This window comes from Neomonachus schauinslandi, chromosome 3 (genome assembly GCF_002201575.2).
Source record: "Neomonachus schauinslandi chromosome 3, ASM220157v2, whole genome shotgun sequence".
Classification (NCBI taxonomy): domain Eukaryota; kingdom Metazoa; phylum Chordata; class Mammalia; order Carnivora; family Phocidae; genus Neomonachus; species Neomonachus schauinslandi.
Genome location: NC_058405.1, coordinates 116,486,612 through 116,503,060, shown reverse-complemented (window position 1 = coordinate 116,503,060; position 16,449 = coordinate 116,486,612). Strand labels below are relative to the sequence as shown.

The window sequence follows — 16,449 nt, the reverse complement described above, 5'->3', positions numbered from 1 at the left end:
TCGGTATATATTTTGCTGCTATATCACAGTGTCTCACTTTGTATTTCAAACTGCATCTTAGACGTTTTCTGTTATATTAAAAAACAGATCTCCATAAGATAAATCTACAGTATGAATGGACCCTAATTGAACGGTTTTCCTGTGGGTGGATATTGAATTATCTCTAATTTTTCCTCATTACAAGTAATCCTGTGGAGAACATTCTTGTACATCTTTGCAACTATATAAATGGGGTTTTGTGGAGTGAAATATCAGCATCAAGAGGTTGTTTGCATCTTTTTCTTTTTCTTTTGTTTATTTGCATTTTCAGTTTTGATGAGAACCAGTAAATTGGCAGCAAACCAATACTAATTCCATTCCAAACACTAGTGTGACAGTACACATTTCTTCACATCCTTTTAACATTGTATACTAAGTCTTTAACTGTCACTGACCTGAAGAACAAAAAGTTTTCATTTAATGTATGCTTCCTTAATTTACTAATGAAGTTGAATATCTAATTATATTGTCTGTATTAAGTTCTGTTAATGGTCGTGTTTATTTTCCCATAAGATTGTCTTGTTGATTGTAGTAGATTTTTGTATATTAAGGATGATAGTTTTTTAATGTCTTACTTTGCAAATTTATGCTTCCACTTTATCATTTGTGAAAATGCTGACTTTGGGTTTATTACCCAGAACTGCCATTTGTGTTGACAGTAACTGTCACAGTAATAACAATAATTTGGGGAAGTCTGTCATCTGTGACATAAGTGCAGAGTAATTCTAAAGCTCCAATGCAAGGATTATCTTAATTGTTCCTACAAGTCCTCAAAGCAAATAACTTACGGTTAAAAGCAATGTCCTGGTTTTGACCCATTCAGAATACACATCTAAGTCTTTGTTAGGTTTTCTCTGATTATGCAAGGGCAGTCTAAGTATTTGATAGGCAGCATTTGTTTATTGCTCTGAAAGGTCTTGTGTTTTTTAAAAAAATAGTAATTTTTAGGAAAATAAGTTTTCGAATAGACTCTGCTGTTCTCCATATTTAGTAAATACTTGCCTAAGTCATGTTTTATCCTATGAAGACATCTTTACAGTTGTTAATTATTGACATACTCATTAACATTTTATGCCATTCTGCATCTTATATTCAACATTCAAGATACATTTGTTTTTAAATTTTTCTTCTAAAATATTACTAGTTTTGGCCAGAAACAAGATACAGTTTTACTTTAAGTTGCAAATTAGATACATTTAAGGAAAAGGAACAAAAATTTATCAGATAAATCATTTTTCTCCAGAATTGACTTCTATAAGTAGATTTGGTATATTAGTTAAAGGCATTAGTACAGAATTTATATTCCTATTTGAAATGATTCTGTTTCTCGTAATGCAAAGTGTTGGAGCCTTGCTCTTCAATAGGACCTTAGTGGGTGGGGCAGGACAATGTTGTAATGAACTCACTAGCCAGCTGTGTTACCTTGGGCATGTTCCTGTACTTTCTTGTGTTCCTTTTTCTCTTCTTATAAAGTGGAGATAATAAATAGTATCTACCTGGCGGGATTATTAAAAGAATTAATTTGAGAATTGATGCAAAGCAATTAGCACAATGCTTACCACTCATTGGTAGATCAGGAGTTTATGTGTCCTTATTGACAAGTAGACTGTTCTGAATATAGTATCCTTCACACAGCATTTGTGTGGGTAAAACCTGATCTTTAGAAGAAAATTTGAATTATTTCTAGTTTTATTTACTTCCTGAATGACTATTAGCAGGTTATTAACCCTCCTAAACCTTGGTTTTCTTATTTGAAAAATGGGGATAGTGTTCATGCTGCTTTGCAGTGTAGTTAGTTGTAAGGCTTAAATAAAATAATAGCTAGTGAATACTAAATTGCTTTATTGTTTGTTTTACTGGTTTGTACATTTCTTCTCTTTATCCCTATTATTTGGTCAAGTGTACCTTGTCCCTTTTTAATTCCATTTTTTCATGAGTTTATTTCTGGTGAACTTCCTCTTTTCTGAATGCCCTTTAGCAGATGTTACTTGGGAAATTCAAATATAATTTTGGAACTTAAGAGATTCCTTTTTAGTGCAGTCCTGAGATGCTAGAGTTCATTTTTTTTTTTTTTTAAAGATTTTATTTATTAGAGAGAGAGCACAAGAGGGGGGAAAGGGAGAAGCAGACTCCCTGCTGAGCAGGGAGCCCGTTGCGGGACTCGATCTCGGGACTCCAGGATCATGACCTGAGCCGAAGGCAGTTGCTTAACTAACTGAGCCACCCAGGCGCCCCCCTTTTTTTTTTTTTAATATGAAAGAAATATAAACCTCTGTCTACCTTAGCAGGATTTAATTTGTCAAATGAAGCAGTACTCATACAGTTGAAGCTTTCATGTATCTCTAAATCACATCACCTTTTGGTTAGATGTTAAAGTGGCAGCAAGCCAAATATTTTCCAGCAGTTACTATAATGTTTGCTCCAGAGAGATTGTAGTTGTCCTATCCTGCACACAGTGCTAGAACAAGTTAAAGAATTTAATACACTTTTTGAACTATCTTTCTATACCATGCAGATTCCATTTTGTAAATAGTGATGTGAGAGGACTTAATCTGTATAAGAAGAGATAAACATTTTCTTATCAAACAGCTCAAATTTTGTCAAGTTTTTTCTTTGAATTCTAATGGCTATTTAAAATTCCTTCACATTAACTCTAATTTTCTTCTCAGAAGTTTTAGAAAATAATCATCTTCCTCATCTATTTGTCTGAAAATCACATTTGTGTTCTTAAGTCCCCTTTTCTTGTTCTCCATCCCCACCTTTTGCAAATGTTCCTTAAATCACTTAGCATATTTGCTTTGACCATTGAACATGTCTGAAATTGAGATTCATCTTGTAATCCATTGTGTCTTACGATCTCCATTCTCCAGACAGCAGTTATGGCTTAGTTGTGCATGATTGAACAACAAAAAGTGCCAGCATCAGAAGAATGAATGTCAGTGGCTTGAAAGAAAGTTCTAGAAGTAATGGCATAGCACTCTTATCAGCTTAGGAATAAAATGATTATGGTGAGAGAGTAGAAAAAGCAATGAAATGATATGTGTTGAGCCACATTCCCAAAGCAGAAATCAAAAGTAGGTATGTGCTATTTCACAATAAAGTTAATAAGGAAGAAAAAAAGGTCACCTTTAAGTAGGGACAGAAGATAGTTAAGAACAAGTACTGGTCGTTTTTAGTTTTTTGTGTTTGTTTTAATGCTGCATTACCAATATTTTTGATAGCAAAGGGGATGATATTGTGTGGAATATAATGGATGTCGGCAGCTCTCATACACAAAATGGTCTCAATATGAAGTTTAAAGAACAGCTGAACTATTCTATTTGCCTTTCTTTTTATTCAAAAAACTGAATTGTGATAAAAATCAGTGTCTAAGAATATATCTTTCAGAAATGTAATGTAAGTTAAAAAGCATGTGATAGTTCGAAGATGATTTTACTTTTTCTTTTTTAGAGATCTTTACAGTGTTTTGTCTTAGATTTGAAGAAATGTGATATAGATCTTCTCTAATCACTCCTTCAAGCCTACTTTGTTATTACCTAAATAATCTGGTACCTGGAACTGGACTTAATACCTTTGATCTCATTCAGTAATTAATTCATTCATGATTCCTTGTAAAATTACTTTTTTTAAACAACCTCTTTATTAAGGATATGATTGACTTATAAAACTGTACATGCTTAATGTGTACAATCAGATGATTTGGGGAATAAATGCATACCTGAGAAACTATCACCACCAAGACCACAGTAGGTTCCTAGTAGTTCTTCTGGGTCCAAGAGCGGATTTATATTCTATCAAATTTATCAAAATCGATTTATATCAATAAATCAAATCGATGATATATAAATCAAATCGATTTATATCAAACTAGTGTCACATAAAACTTTCTCACCCATCTTGTGTTGAGGCATTTGGATTCACATTTTATCCCTGTTAAATTTCACCTTGATTGTTAAATTTTGACTATCATCCAGAACCCATCCTTTGTAGTTTTGACAGCTGCATCTTTATGGCATGTCAGTCTAGAACTTAGTCTAACTTGATGTAAATATTCTCTGAATTCACGTTGTTGAGATCATGATCAGTCCACCTATACAACAATAGCATCTGCTTCATATATTTTAGCTATAAGGCATAGCTAAGATAACCTATGTTGCACATAGATTGTCTTTTGTGTGTTAGTTAGAAAATTACCATTCTTAAGAGAAACAGTCCTATCCTTAAACTTCTGAGATACTTTGTAGAAGAGAGAGATCCATGCCACTTTTGAAATACTTTTAAGTCTATTTTTCATTTACCTCCCTACTACTTGCATTGATAAATTATTCTAAATGACTTAAACTGTGAAAAGTATGCCTATTTTTATACTTTTAATTTCTTCATATATTAATGAAACTAATGAAAACTGATATTCAATGTCATAGCACTGTTAAATAATTGAAATCTTTTTGTAATTTTTTTCTTTAGAAATCAATGTGGACCGAGCATAAATCACCTGATGGAAGGACTTACTACTACAATACTGAAACAAAACAGTCTACTTGGGAGAAACCAGATGATCTGAAAACACCTGCCGAGGTAAAAGTTTGAGGCTTTAAAATTAGGGATTGTTAAATAGATTGAGTCATGTTTTTCTTAGGATTTTATTGGTGATTGTTAGAAGGCAAACCAATTTTGTTTACTGATTTTTGCCCCTGCTCAGTAAACTTTATCAGGTGGCATCAAATTAAGAAGGATTAAAGAATAAATTGGAAGAGCAAAAGGACTCTCTGTGCTCTATTCTTTAAATTCACATTTTTAAAATTTATTTATTTAAAGATTTTATTTGTCAGAGAAAGAGTGCACGTGCACAAGGGGGGGAGCAGCAGGGAGAGGGAGAAGCAGGCTCCCCGCTGAGCAAGGAGCCTGATGCGGGACTTGATCCCAAGATGCTGGGATCATGACCTGAGCCAAAGGCAGACACTTAACCGACTGAGCCACCCAGGCATCCCTAAAATCACATTTTAAACTGTTTTCCCTTTATAGCAAACCTAGGTGATTGCAAATGTCTTCCAGTGAATTCTTAAACATTTCCAGTGAGTTTGGGGTAATGGAGATGGAATTAAATTAAAAATATAAGTATCCTTCTGTTAGAGTGGGAAATTGTCTTTGTGAAAAAAGCCCCTGAAAGTATGTGTATTTCTTTTTGTGTTGCAAATTTTATCATTCACAATATACAGTGTGGTAATTAGATTGAAGGACTAAACTGAGTAAACTTTATTGCAAATGGTTTAATTAGGAACTCTGGAGTCCTAAGTAAGAGTTGATCTGGCATTTCAAGCCACACTTGGAGATTTTTCCAAGTTGGCAGCGTATCTTTATTTTCTCCCTCTTAATTAAGGAATTTGAGGATATAAAAATATTTTCCAGGCCACCACACTAATATGCATAGCGTACTTGGGATGGGAGGTTGGCATAGACTAATTTTTTTTTATCCCAGTACTGATATAGGCAGTTATTTCTTCCTTAAATATCATCACTAAGACACCGTCTAAATAGGAGTTTTCCGTAGCATTCTCATGCCACGCTAACCAGTTTTATATATTAGGTTTTAAGTATATCATACTTATTGTTTCCTTACATAAGATAGTTCACATAAGTTTAATAAATTATTAGCCATAAAACTGATATCTAAGCATGGGTAAACCAGATTTTGCTTTTTCCCAGTTTTTATGTTTTTCCTACTTTTGTTAGTATTTGAGAAGTCTGTGAAATGCATATGATAAATTTCACCTATGATGGGGGTGTAAATGGCACCAGCAAATAAGATTTGAAATTTACTTAGACCTGGTTTTGAATCTTGCCTCTGCCCCTTAATTAGGTGTATTATCTTAAGTTACTTTCTGTAAGTAACAGTATAAATTTGAAATAATAGTATGGATGTTGCAGTATTATTGCAAAGATTAAATAATATTTTAAATAATATCACCTACTAAGTATTCTATAATTGGTGGCTTATCTTAAAAGCATTTGATTTGGGGGGCGCCTGGGTGGCTCAGATGGTTAAGCGTCTGCCTTCGGCTCAGGTCATGATCCCAGGGTCCTGGGATCGAGCCCCACATCGGGCTCCTGGCTCAGCGGGGAGCCTGTTTCTCCCTCTCCCTCTGCCTCTCTCCCTGCTCATGCTCGCTCGCTCGCTCTCTCTCTCTCTGTATCTCTGTGTCTCAAATGAATAAATAAAATCTTTAAAAAAAAAAAAAAAAAAACATTTGATTTGGGGCGCCTGGGTGGCTCAGTTGGTTAAGCGACTGCCTTCGGCTCAGGTCATGATCCTGGAGTCCCTGGATCGAGTCCCGCATCGGGCTCCCTGCTCGGCAGGGAGTCTGCTTCGTCCTCTGACCCTATCCCCTCTCATGTGTTCTCTCTCTCTCATTCTCTCTCTCTCAAATAAATAAATAAAATCTTAAAAAAAAAACATTTGATTTGTACAGATTGATAATATTTAGTGAAACAGTAGTGTGAATGATTAGTGATGCTAAATACATTACTGAGGATTTCTATTTCCCTTTAGCAACTTTTATCTAAATGTCCCTGGAAGGAATACAAATCTGACTCTGGAAAGCCTTACTATTATAATTCTCAAACAAAAGAATCCCGCTGGGCCAAACCTAAAGAACTTGAGGATCTTGAAGGTAACACAGAAAAAAATAATTTTTAATGTTAATTTTTTACATATCTATGTCATTCACATTGAAACAATCCTTCATAAATAGGATTGTTCAAACACAGGTCTTATTTTTAAAAATGATTAGAACATTTTAAATGGTGTAACAGTTTTATGGGCTCTTATTTTCTTGTTGCTCTAGATATCAGTTCTATAGATTTTAAATAGATTTTTATTTGATTTGATTCCACTGAAACTAGGATACCAGAATACCATTGTTGCTGGAAGTCTTATTACAAAATCAAACCTGCATGGTGAGCTGCTTTGATAATTCATTTTCTGTCATTATTTAACATTTTTAAAGTATGTTACTAATGTTCACTAACCATGATTGGATAAATCTGCAGTGAGAAACCTCTAATTAAAAATTCATTAAAGGGTTATATTATAAATGAGCTTGTAACTTTTAAAATTATACTTTGATTTAAAAAAAATTACCATTGGAAAATTGAATAAGGACATCATGTACAATAATTCTAAATACAACTGTGTGTGTGGGTACATACATGCAATATGTGACTTAACCCATATAGCAGATAGCAGAGAGCCTTGAGTTCAGTTTAAATTTTTTTATTATCAGACTATACATTTAATGCTGATATTATTTTAGCACAACATTGCAAAATAGCCTTTATGTTATGGGAGAATTAAACAAAATGCCATGCTTTACTTACAGAGGGAGTATTTTTCATTATCCTCAACTGTTCAGAATACCCCTGAGAATCTGGAAATACTACCTAATATGAAACCCAGTTCTTCAAATAGCAGAGATTAGAGTGAGAATTGAAAATTTAGTTCTTTTACTCTCACTTCTGATGGAATCTGGTATCATAAATTATTGATTTAGAAGCAGTAGATTTTAGAAATGGGGCTAATAAAGTAGTCTGCAGTGTGGAATGACATCTGACAGTAAAGAGAATAAAAATTTCCCAGAAGAACTGTGGTCTTAAGTCTACTTACCTTTTTCTTGTGTCACATAATTAGCTTAGATCATCATTGTATCTGAAAAATATGTTAGTAATGATGACTCCTTTAGTATGTTTTGTCAGACATCCTAAACATATTTTCAGAAATGGTTTCCATTAAAGGGGGATAAATTTTTTAAATACTTTCATAAAGTTCAGCTTTGTTACCACTTACGTGGACCACCTCATTCCCTATCAAAGATGCTGAATATTTTTGTTACCCATAAAGAAAAATTTAATTGGAATAAAAGCTGAAATATTGAATGCAAATCTTTAAAGGTCTTTAAATTTCTATACTAGCATTGGCTAATAATAATATTGTAGATAGGTAGATTCCCATTTTATTCATGTAAGAAATATCAAGCTCATTTCTGATATAACCCTAGTATAAAACAGTTGGTGTGTATAACTATCTATCTACCTGTCAATGCTAGTATATTGTGCTGGAATTTCATGATATGAATTTGGTCTCATTTTGAATTTGGTATCTTAGGGAAAAAACCAATTAGTTTTACCCTTGGGGGAAATAGTGTTTTAATCCAGAATTATACAGATATTTTCAGAGAGTTTTTGCAATAGCCAGCAGCCTTTGGGAAAGTAGCAGTGTGCAGAGAAACTTTCCTAAAAACTGCTGTTGTTTAAATTTGTCTTCATTCTTTAATTGCTACCCTGCAACTTTGGAGCAAGAATTTGCTCTGAAAAAGTTTGTTTTTTTTGGATGGTAAATTAAATCTTACTGTATGAAACTTCTCTTTATCTCCCTTTAATGTTTGTTTTCAGTGATTGTACTTAAAATCCATGTCATATGTAACTTTGCTTTTTTCTCTTTAATAGCAATGATCAAAGCTGAAGAAAGCAGGTAAGCAATTTTGGGCATCAGTACAATTTATAAATTTGGTATCTCCTGTATATAGCATTCTTGTTTTAACTATTTGCTTTATAGTATAAATAGTATTTAACATGTCAGGCCTGATGGTTTGATGTCTTTGGAGATTGGGGGCAGGAGAAGGATATTTACTCAAGATATACAAATGACACTTTACTAGACAGTGATTGTTGGAGTTTGGATTGCATCCTTTGAATTAAGAAGGCTGTGTTGTAGAAAAGTTCAAAATTTGGTTTGATTTAATTTGGGAATGGATGAAGTATATATGTCTTCCTGTATTCAGGTTTCCCTTTTAATATATGAAATGGATAAAATTTAAAGTTCTTATAGAAATTTATGATATAGGCCAAATTTTATGATGTATAATACAGTCTGATAGTAGGGCATTTTGTGAACAAAAACAATTATTGGACTTTTGGAAGTGCAGAGTGTTGCATGAGTCCCTATCCTGTATTAACCTGAATGTTTGCTCAGTTAAATCAAAGTAATCCAGTGTCATTCTGTGTTTTTCATCTTTTAAAATGGCTTAATAGTTTGCCACATTGCCTCTCTCCCTTTTGTAGTTTCTCTTACTCATTAGATTTTATGGTAAAAACTAGTATTGTTTGGCTTTCTGATTATTACTTAAGGAGATGACCCGGTTTTTGTTGTTTTTTAATACATAGTAAGCAAGAGGAGTGCACCACAACATCAACAGCCCCGGTTCCTACAACAGAAATTCCAACCACCATGAGCACCATGGCTGCTGCGGAAGCCGCTGCCGCCGTCGTTGCTGCCGCCGCCGCCGCTGCTGCTGCCGCCGCCGCAGCCAATGCCAGTGCTTCCACCTCTGCTTCAAACACTGTCGGTGGAACTGGCCCAGTCGTTCCTGAGCCAGAAGTTACTTCGATTGTTGCTACTGTTGTAGATAACGAGAATACAGTGACAATTTCAACTGAAGAACAAGCACAACTTACTAGTACTCCTGCTGTTCAGGAACAGAGTATGGAAGTATCAAGTAATACTGGAGAAGAAACAGCTAAGCAGGAAACTGTAGCTGAGTAAGTTCAGTGACTTGTGTTTTGCAAATCAGTACCAGACCTCATTAATGCAAGAAATTGCCAGTTTACATGGTGGCCATTGAGTGTTCAAAATTTTTGTGTGAATCAAAACATGAGCCTTTAGATAATGAATCATTATCAAGGCTGAATTTTGTGAGGTCATGCTCTTAAACTGTTGAAAAACTAATCCTCACGTTTTAGGAAGCAGAATTCAGAGATCGAGGGTGAGGCACAAATTTAGAGGGGGATACCAAGCACCTTAGTAATCAAGATACGTCAGTTGTGGCGCTGTAATTTTAAATCAAAACTAGTGCAAAAAAGCCATGATTATTAAAATAACAAAATTTTAAATACAGGATTAGTATTACTTTATTTTGCGGACAGTCTCAAATATGACTTAGCACAGCCCTGAAAGGAAGTGCTATAGTTTGATGTTGAACAAATAGAAGCAAAAATTAAGTAGACAAAAATATTTAGTAGGATGTAGAAGGAAAACTGTTACTGTAATTAAATTGCTACAACTTTTTAATATGGCAAAACAGCTACATCTGTCAGTTTATAGTTCACATGTACTTGTGTTCCCTGTCATCTGGTCATATTTCATATGGCTGTGCTTTATATAGATAAAAAAGTAACCTTGAGCCATGCTTCCTGGCTTTAATGATGTCCACATATATTTTAAAAAAAATGTTAACCATGGTGTCAAATTCCAAACATGATCACCCATCTTAATATTTAAGCATATTGATTTCATCTCCCAACTCCTTCTTGTAAATATACTTTTTAGATTTTTATGTACATTTCCCAAAGTTGAAAATAGCTTTATAATTTTTTCTGTTTGGAAGTTGAAAAAGGAATCTAATGGTATATTTGAAGGCGTAAAAGAGTAACATTTTACTTATATCCTTCGGTCCTTTTTTATTTTTATTTTTTTTTAAGTTTTCTTTTATTAAAGATTTATTATTTGAGAGAGAGAGCGCACACACTCGTGCAGGAGAGGAGGGTAAAGGGAGAGCGAAAGCAAACTCCCCTCTGAGCCCAGAGCCCAGCTTGGAGCTCCATCTCAAGATCCTGAGATCATGACCTGAACCGAAAGCAAGAGTCGGATGCTCAATCAACTGAGCCACTGACGCACTCCTGTTTTATTATTTTAATAATCTCTACACCCAACATGGGGCTCTAACTCACAACCCAAGATCAAGAGTTGCATGCTCTTTGAACTGAACCTGCCAGACGCTCTCCTTCTGCCCTTTCTCTGCGCATTTAAAAATACATGCATTTTATATATGTATATTAAACCTATATCTGATGTCTTTTACATTTTAAGGATACCCCATCATGTTGAATGATGGCATATTATTTTATTATTTACATATACATAAATTTCAGTGTTTTGATAGACATTTAAGCTTTGGGGGATGGTATTTTTTTTACATCTTTTTTATCCTTTATTTTTTTCTACAGTAATTTGTTTCTCGTAATTTTAGCAATGAACAGTTATTTCCTGCTTATTTTCTTTCTAGTATTTCTTTAAGTGCCTGAGTCATTATAATCTTTTTATTTTAATTACTGTAGTATAGACCATTTATAGCTGTTAATTTTTGACTGGGCCCTTTATACTATTTCTGATGATTTTAAATAAATTTCCCAAAGTAAGGTTACTTGACTCAGAGGGTGTGAATATATTTTTTGTGGTTGTTAGTATTTGCTCCAGTATCTTCCCCTAAGTTTTCTACTTAGTTTTGGTTTTCTCCATTTTTTTTCCCCTTTATATAGGAAGGGATTATATGACCTTTTCATAAAGACCCCCAAACTAGTACAGTTGACAATTCTTGGATATGTTAATTCTTTTTGTTTGAGGTCAGTGTTTGGCATACTTTTTTTTGTAAATTATCACAGAGTAAATACTTTCAGTTTTGTGGATCATAAATTCTGTCACAATGATATAGTTCTGCTATGATAGGACACAATAAGCCATAACAATATATAAACTCATGAGTAAAACTATTTACAGAAACAGGCAATGGGCTAGATTTGGTGCATGAGTTGTAGTATTCCCATCCTGATTTAGATCCTCAGCATCTTTTTTTATATTCATGCACACTGCCCAAATCCTTACTTATTAAGGCACTGAAATGAAGACACTGGGTAAGTTTTACAGACCATTTAAGAGTATTCATTTGTGGACTAGTGGAACTAATGTTTTAGTGTAATTGTTTCTTTTAGAAGCCGTCATGCAAGGTCCTAATAACTGAATGTTTCAGGAAAAAATTATATTACCTTTATGTCTTTATGTTTAGGTAAGTGTGTAGGATTCATATAGGAGACTTCATTCTAAAATTGTAAAATTTAACCTCAATATCAAACAAATAATGAAAACATTGTTTTTCCAAGTGAGGCAAATGTTTATACTTAAATTATAAATACAATGTTTGAATTTCCCTCTAGTTTTACTCCCAAAAAAGAAGAGGAGGAAAGCCAACCAACAAAGAAAACCTATACTTGGAATACAAAGGAAGAGGCAAAGCAAGCATTTAAAGAATTATTGAAAGAAAAGGTACTAAAGATTTTTATGTGACATACAATAATTATCTAATAAATGAAGTTACTGTTTAATGCAGTCAGTACCTTGATGCCTTTGTTGAAAATAGTAATTTCATAAACTATTGTAAGCAAAAATGAACAAAATTTGCCTTTTTTTGAAGAATATTTTGTGTACAGTGTACTACACAGCACATTCTACCTCTGTATTTAATATAATGTTTTTTATTCATAAAAATAGTTTCTCTTTTAACCAAAGGTCTTAAGTATTCTTGCTCTGTTAAATATCAGTTTAAGTTTTCTTTTTAGTCTATATGTATATTACCCAGGTTTGCCTTGGTTCAATAAGAAATTATTAGACCTCTTTCAAACTTGAGTAAAGGGAAGTGCTTGATGTTTGCAGTATTATACTTTATTTCCTGGTGTATGACTTTTACAATATTTGCAAAATTTTAATTTTGTCATTAAATGGTTTTCAGCGGGTACCGTCTAATGCTTCATGGGAACAAGCTATGAAAATGATCATTAATGATCCACGATACAGGTAACACTTGAAGTTTTTTATTTACTTTTCCAACCCTAGCAAATTAAAAATGTGTAAAATAATATAATTTTTAACCTTCATTGTCTTTTCTTATTTTAGATACCAAGAACAGTAGTTATATGTCAGATATGAACCAAAAAAAGCCAAAAAGCTTGTCATACAATTTGAGTACAGATTTTAAAGTAGAAATTATTTTCTGTAATTGTTTCTTAATTTTTAATATCTTACTGGAATTTTCTTGATTAGCAAATGAAATCATTTTTTTTTTCAAAACTTTGACATTTGATCATCCTGCCTTCATTTACTCTTATATGGTATTTTTTCTATTTAGTGCTTTAGCAAAGTTGAGTGAAAAAAAGCAAGCCTTTAATGCTTACAAAGTCCAGACAGAGAAAGAAGAAAAAGAAGAGGCAAGATCGAAATACAAAGAGGCTAAGGAATCCTTTCAGCGTTTTCTTGAAAATCATGAGAAAATGACTTCCACAACCAGATACAAGTAAGATTTTTAGTAATGCATAGTATATGTTTACTGCACTGTTTCTGTGTCAGACTTTTTGCCAAGTGTAGTAACCAATCCAAAGTATATGCTCATTAAAGCTAAATGACTATGAGTAGGGCAGTTTTATAAGGTACAAATCAATAGTTAAATGTGGAATTTAACTTATAGACTTACTGAGTTATTAACTAGGGACTAGAACAAAAGAGGGGTAGACTGAATGTAATAATTAAAGCCTGACTCCTTTCTATTTAATGTAAAAACTGAGGGGTGCCTGAGTGGCTTAGTTGTTTAAGCGTCTGACTCTTGATCTCAGCTCAGGCCTTGCTATCAGGATTGTGAGTTCAGGCCCCACGTTGGGCTCCACGTGTGGAGCCTACTTTGAAAAAAAATACATATATATGTATACATTAATTATATATTATATATATAAATTGAAATTTAACATTTTTGCAATAAGTTAAGTTCATTTTCCATATGTACTTTGTTATTTTCCTCAGTTTTCTAGAAAAGCATTAGGGTAAAGATTCTTCATTTCTTTAAATAGTCCTGTTTTATGTATTATCTAAATTTCTGGGCAACTTTTTGAAGTCTATAATTTAGTTCCATGGACAGTTTGTTAGTGTCTTATAGCTACCCTAAGAAATATAGTCTTGACTACAAAACATGGCTCAGTTAGAATTATTCACTCCTTGGGGCGCCTGGGTGGCTCAGTAGGTTAAGCGTCCATCTCTTGTTTTCAGCTTAGGTCATGATCCTCAGGGTCATGAGATGGATTCCCACATCAGGCTCCTGGCTCAGCTGGGCATCTGTTTGGGATTCTCCCTCACCATCTCCCTCTCCCTCTCCCTGCCTTTCTCTCCCTCCTCCTCCTTCTTTCTCTCTCTCTCTCTCTCTCTCAAATAAATAAATAAATCTTAAAAAAGAAAATAATCCACTCCACCTCTAAGGAGGACTGGAGGCCTAAGCTATTTTGTTCTTAATTATCCAAAAGTTTTCCCTTATAATATACTAATGAACTTAGAGTGTTCATTGGGTGGTTTTATGGCTTACCATAAAATTAAATTTTATGGCTTACCATAAAATTAAAATAGCTTAAAATTAATTTTTATTGAGTAATGTAGAGTAACATTAATTTTTTTTACTAGAAAAGCAGAGCAAATGTTTGGAGAGATGGAAGTCTGGAATGCAATATCGGAACGTGATCGTCTTGAAATCTATGAAGATGTTTTATTCTTTCTTTCAAAAAAAGAAAAGGTATTATTCACTCATAGTTGTTAGTATTTATAGATAAAACAAGATATTTCTTCATTCTGATTAGGAGTTATTTTATAACATGTCCATTTTTGTTGCTTGGTTTATTCAATTTATGTGGTGTAGCAGATCTCTTTATTAGAAGTTAGATTTAAAAATGGATAGCTCCTATAATAGTAAGTACTGATGTGGACACACTAGGTACAGATTTATCCAACTCTTACTTGAATTGTCATTAATTGGCTGTCTTATGCCCACTTTGAAAGATACTCTTTTTTTTTAATTCATTAAGTTTTTAAAATACTCAGTATTTTTGTTCATAATGTATTTGTGTAAGTTTTCTATACAAGAATGGCAGTAACATATAATTGTTACCACTAAAATGTGCTTGCACGATAGTGTTTTAAAATACCTCATACCTATTTTATTTTGCAGTAAGTTATGTATTATTCAGTTTTGAGATGTATAGAAATGTAAGTATTAACGAAAATTTGAACATAACTGAAAGTGGTTGAAGACTGGCATTTGCCTATTGTGTGACTTGTCAACAGTAACCTTAGTTTTAGACTCTGTCTATAATGCATAGTTATAGGAAGAGGGATTTATGGAGTTGTTGGGGACATACGATTTTTAGATTCCAGCTTCTTAGAAGAGAGGTAAAAAAAAAAAAAAATTGAAGGTAAGCAGTTACCAGGCTAAGAAGTTGGACAAGATCACTGGAAAAGTAGTATTGATATTTAAAATAAACGGGTAATATGAAATTTGGGCATCATTTAGAATGTAAAGAAACTCTCACTGATTGCAGTTCAAATACCATACTTTCTTTGAACCTCAAAATGTGTATTCATTCTTCTGATTTAGGAGCAAGCAAAGCAGTTACGGAAGAGAAATTGGGAAGCCTTAAAAAACATACTTGACAACATGGCTAATGTAACATACTCTACTACCTGGTCTGAAGCCCAGCAGTATCTGATGGATAATCCAACTTTTGCAGAAGATGAGGAATTACAGAGTAAGAATAAAGATTAAATGGGAGAACCTTGTTTTTTTAGAAGTCCAATAGCAAAGAATTCCTACTTTTATTATGAGGTCACTAACTGAATGTTACACAATTTGTTCATTCTTTTTTTTTTTTTTTTTTATGTTGGGAGGGGCAGAGGGAAAGGGAAAGAAAGATCTTAAGCAGACTCCACACCCAGCCCAATGCAGGGCTCAGTCTCACAATGCTGAGATCTTGACCTGAGCCAAAACCAAGAGTCGGACGTTTAATCCAACTGAGCCACCCAGGCACCCATTGTTTGTCCATTACTAATACAGTGTTTTGTTGGTTTCCAGACAGAGTCTAATTGAGTTTCATTATTCAGGAAGAAAATACTAACTTTATCAGATAATCCTTAAAATATGTTTGTCATAGAGCAAACCTGAAATTGTTTTTTGCCATTTTTGTGTAATTTAGTATGAACTAGATTAATTACCACAATTTTACTCAAACTGTCTTCTTGAGGTAATGGCTTTAGAGATTTGCAAACACCAAAAATTGTATTAGCATTATCCTTCATTAAGCTTACCCCGGTTTTTTTTCTGATTTACCTAGTTGCTTTTTAAATTACAGCTTTGTGGATTACCCCTCTGAATACCATGCTTCATTCAGTAGGTGTGGGATAGGGCCTAAAATTCTATCCTGTTAAAAGCTCCTTAGGTAATTCTAATGTTGCTGACAAACTTTACAGTAACAGTTATATTTTCCTTAATTGTGTCTTGTGCATGGTCTTTATTTCACCCTCGAATTCAAGCTATCTTTTAATGAGGTTGTTCTGGAATTTTTTAAAAACATTTCCTATTTAAATGATTACAAGTCATATTTGAGTTTAATTACAAGTATTTTGGAAAGGTGAATTTGAAATTTTTAATAAGGAAGTTAATGTAAATAAACTGCTTTCCTTACTGATAACGGACATTTTAATTTTATTTAACTGGAAAA

At 33.4% G+C, this 16,449-nt stretch overlaps 1 protein-coding gene across 9 annotated transcripts in view; it reads left to right on the top strand.

The window, feature by feature from the left end:
- PRPF40A (pre-mRNA processing factor 40 homolog A) overlaps positions 1–16,449 on the top strand; it is a 53,225-nt gene that overhangs the window by 25,680 nt on the left and 11,096 nt on the right. For 4 of the 9 annotated variants that reach the window (XM_021702898.1, XM_021702897.1, XM_044913646.1 and 1 more), the window contains exons 6-15: positions 4,507–4,617; positions 6,590–6,710; positions 6,943–6,996; positions 8,542–8,566; positions 9,259–9,633; positions 12,082–12,190; positions 12,654–12,718; positions 13,050–13,214; positions 14,363–14,471; positions 15,330–15,480. In XM_021702898.1, coding sequence (XP_021558573.1) covers positions 4,507–4,617; positions 6,590–6,710; positions 6,943–6,996; positions 8,542–8,566; positions 9,259–9,633; positions 12,082–12,190; positions 12,654–12,718; positions 13,050–13,214; positions 14,363–14,471; positions 15,330–15,480 — 1,285 coding nt within the window. The remainder of the gene's footprint in view (positions 1–4,506; positions 4,618–6,589; positions 6,711–6,942; positions 6,997–8,541; positions 8,567–9,258; positions 9,634–12,081; positions 12,191–12,653; positions 12,719–13,049; positions 13,215–14,362; positions 14,472–15,329; positions 15,481–16,449) is intronic. The other 5 variants (XM_044913647.1, XM_044913645.1, XM_044913649.1 and 2 more) reach the window with 2 other exon arrangements.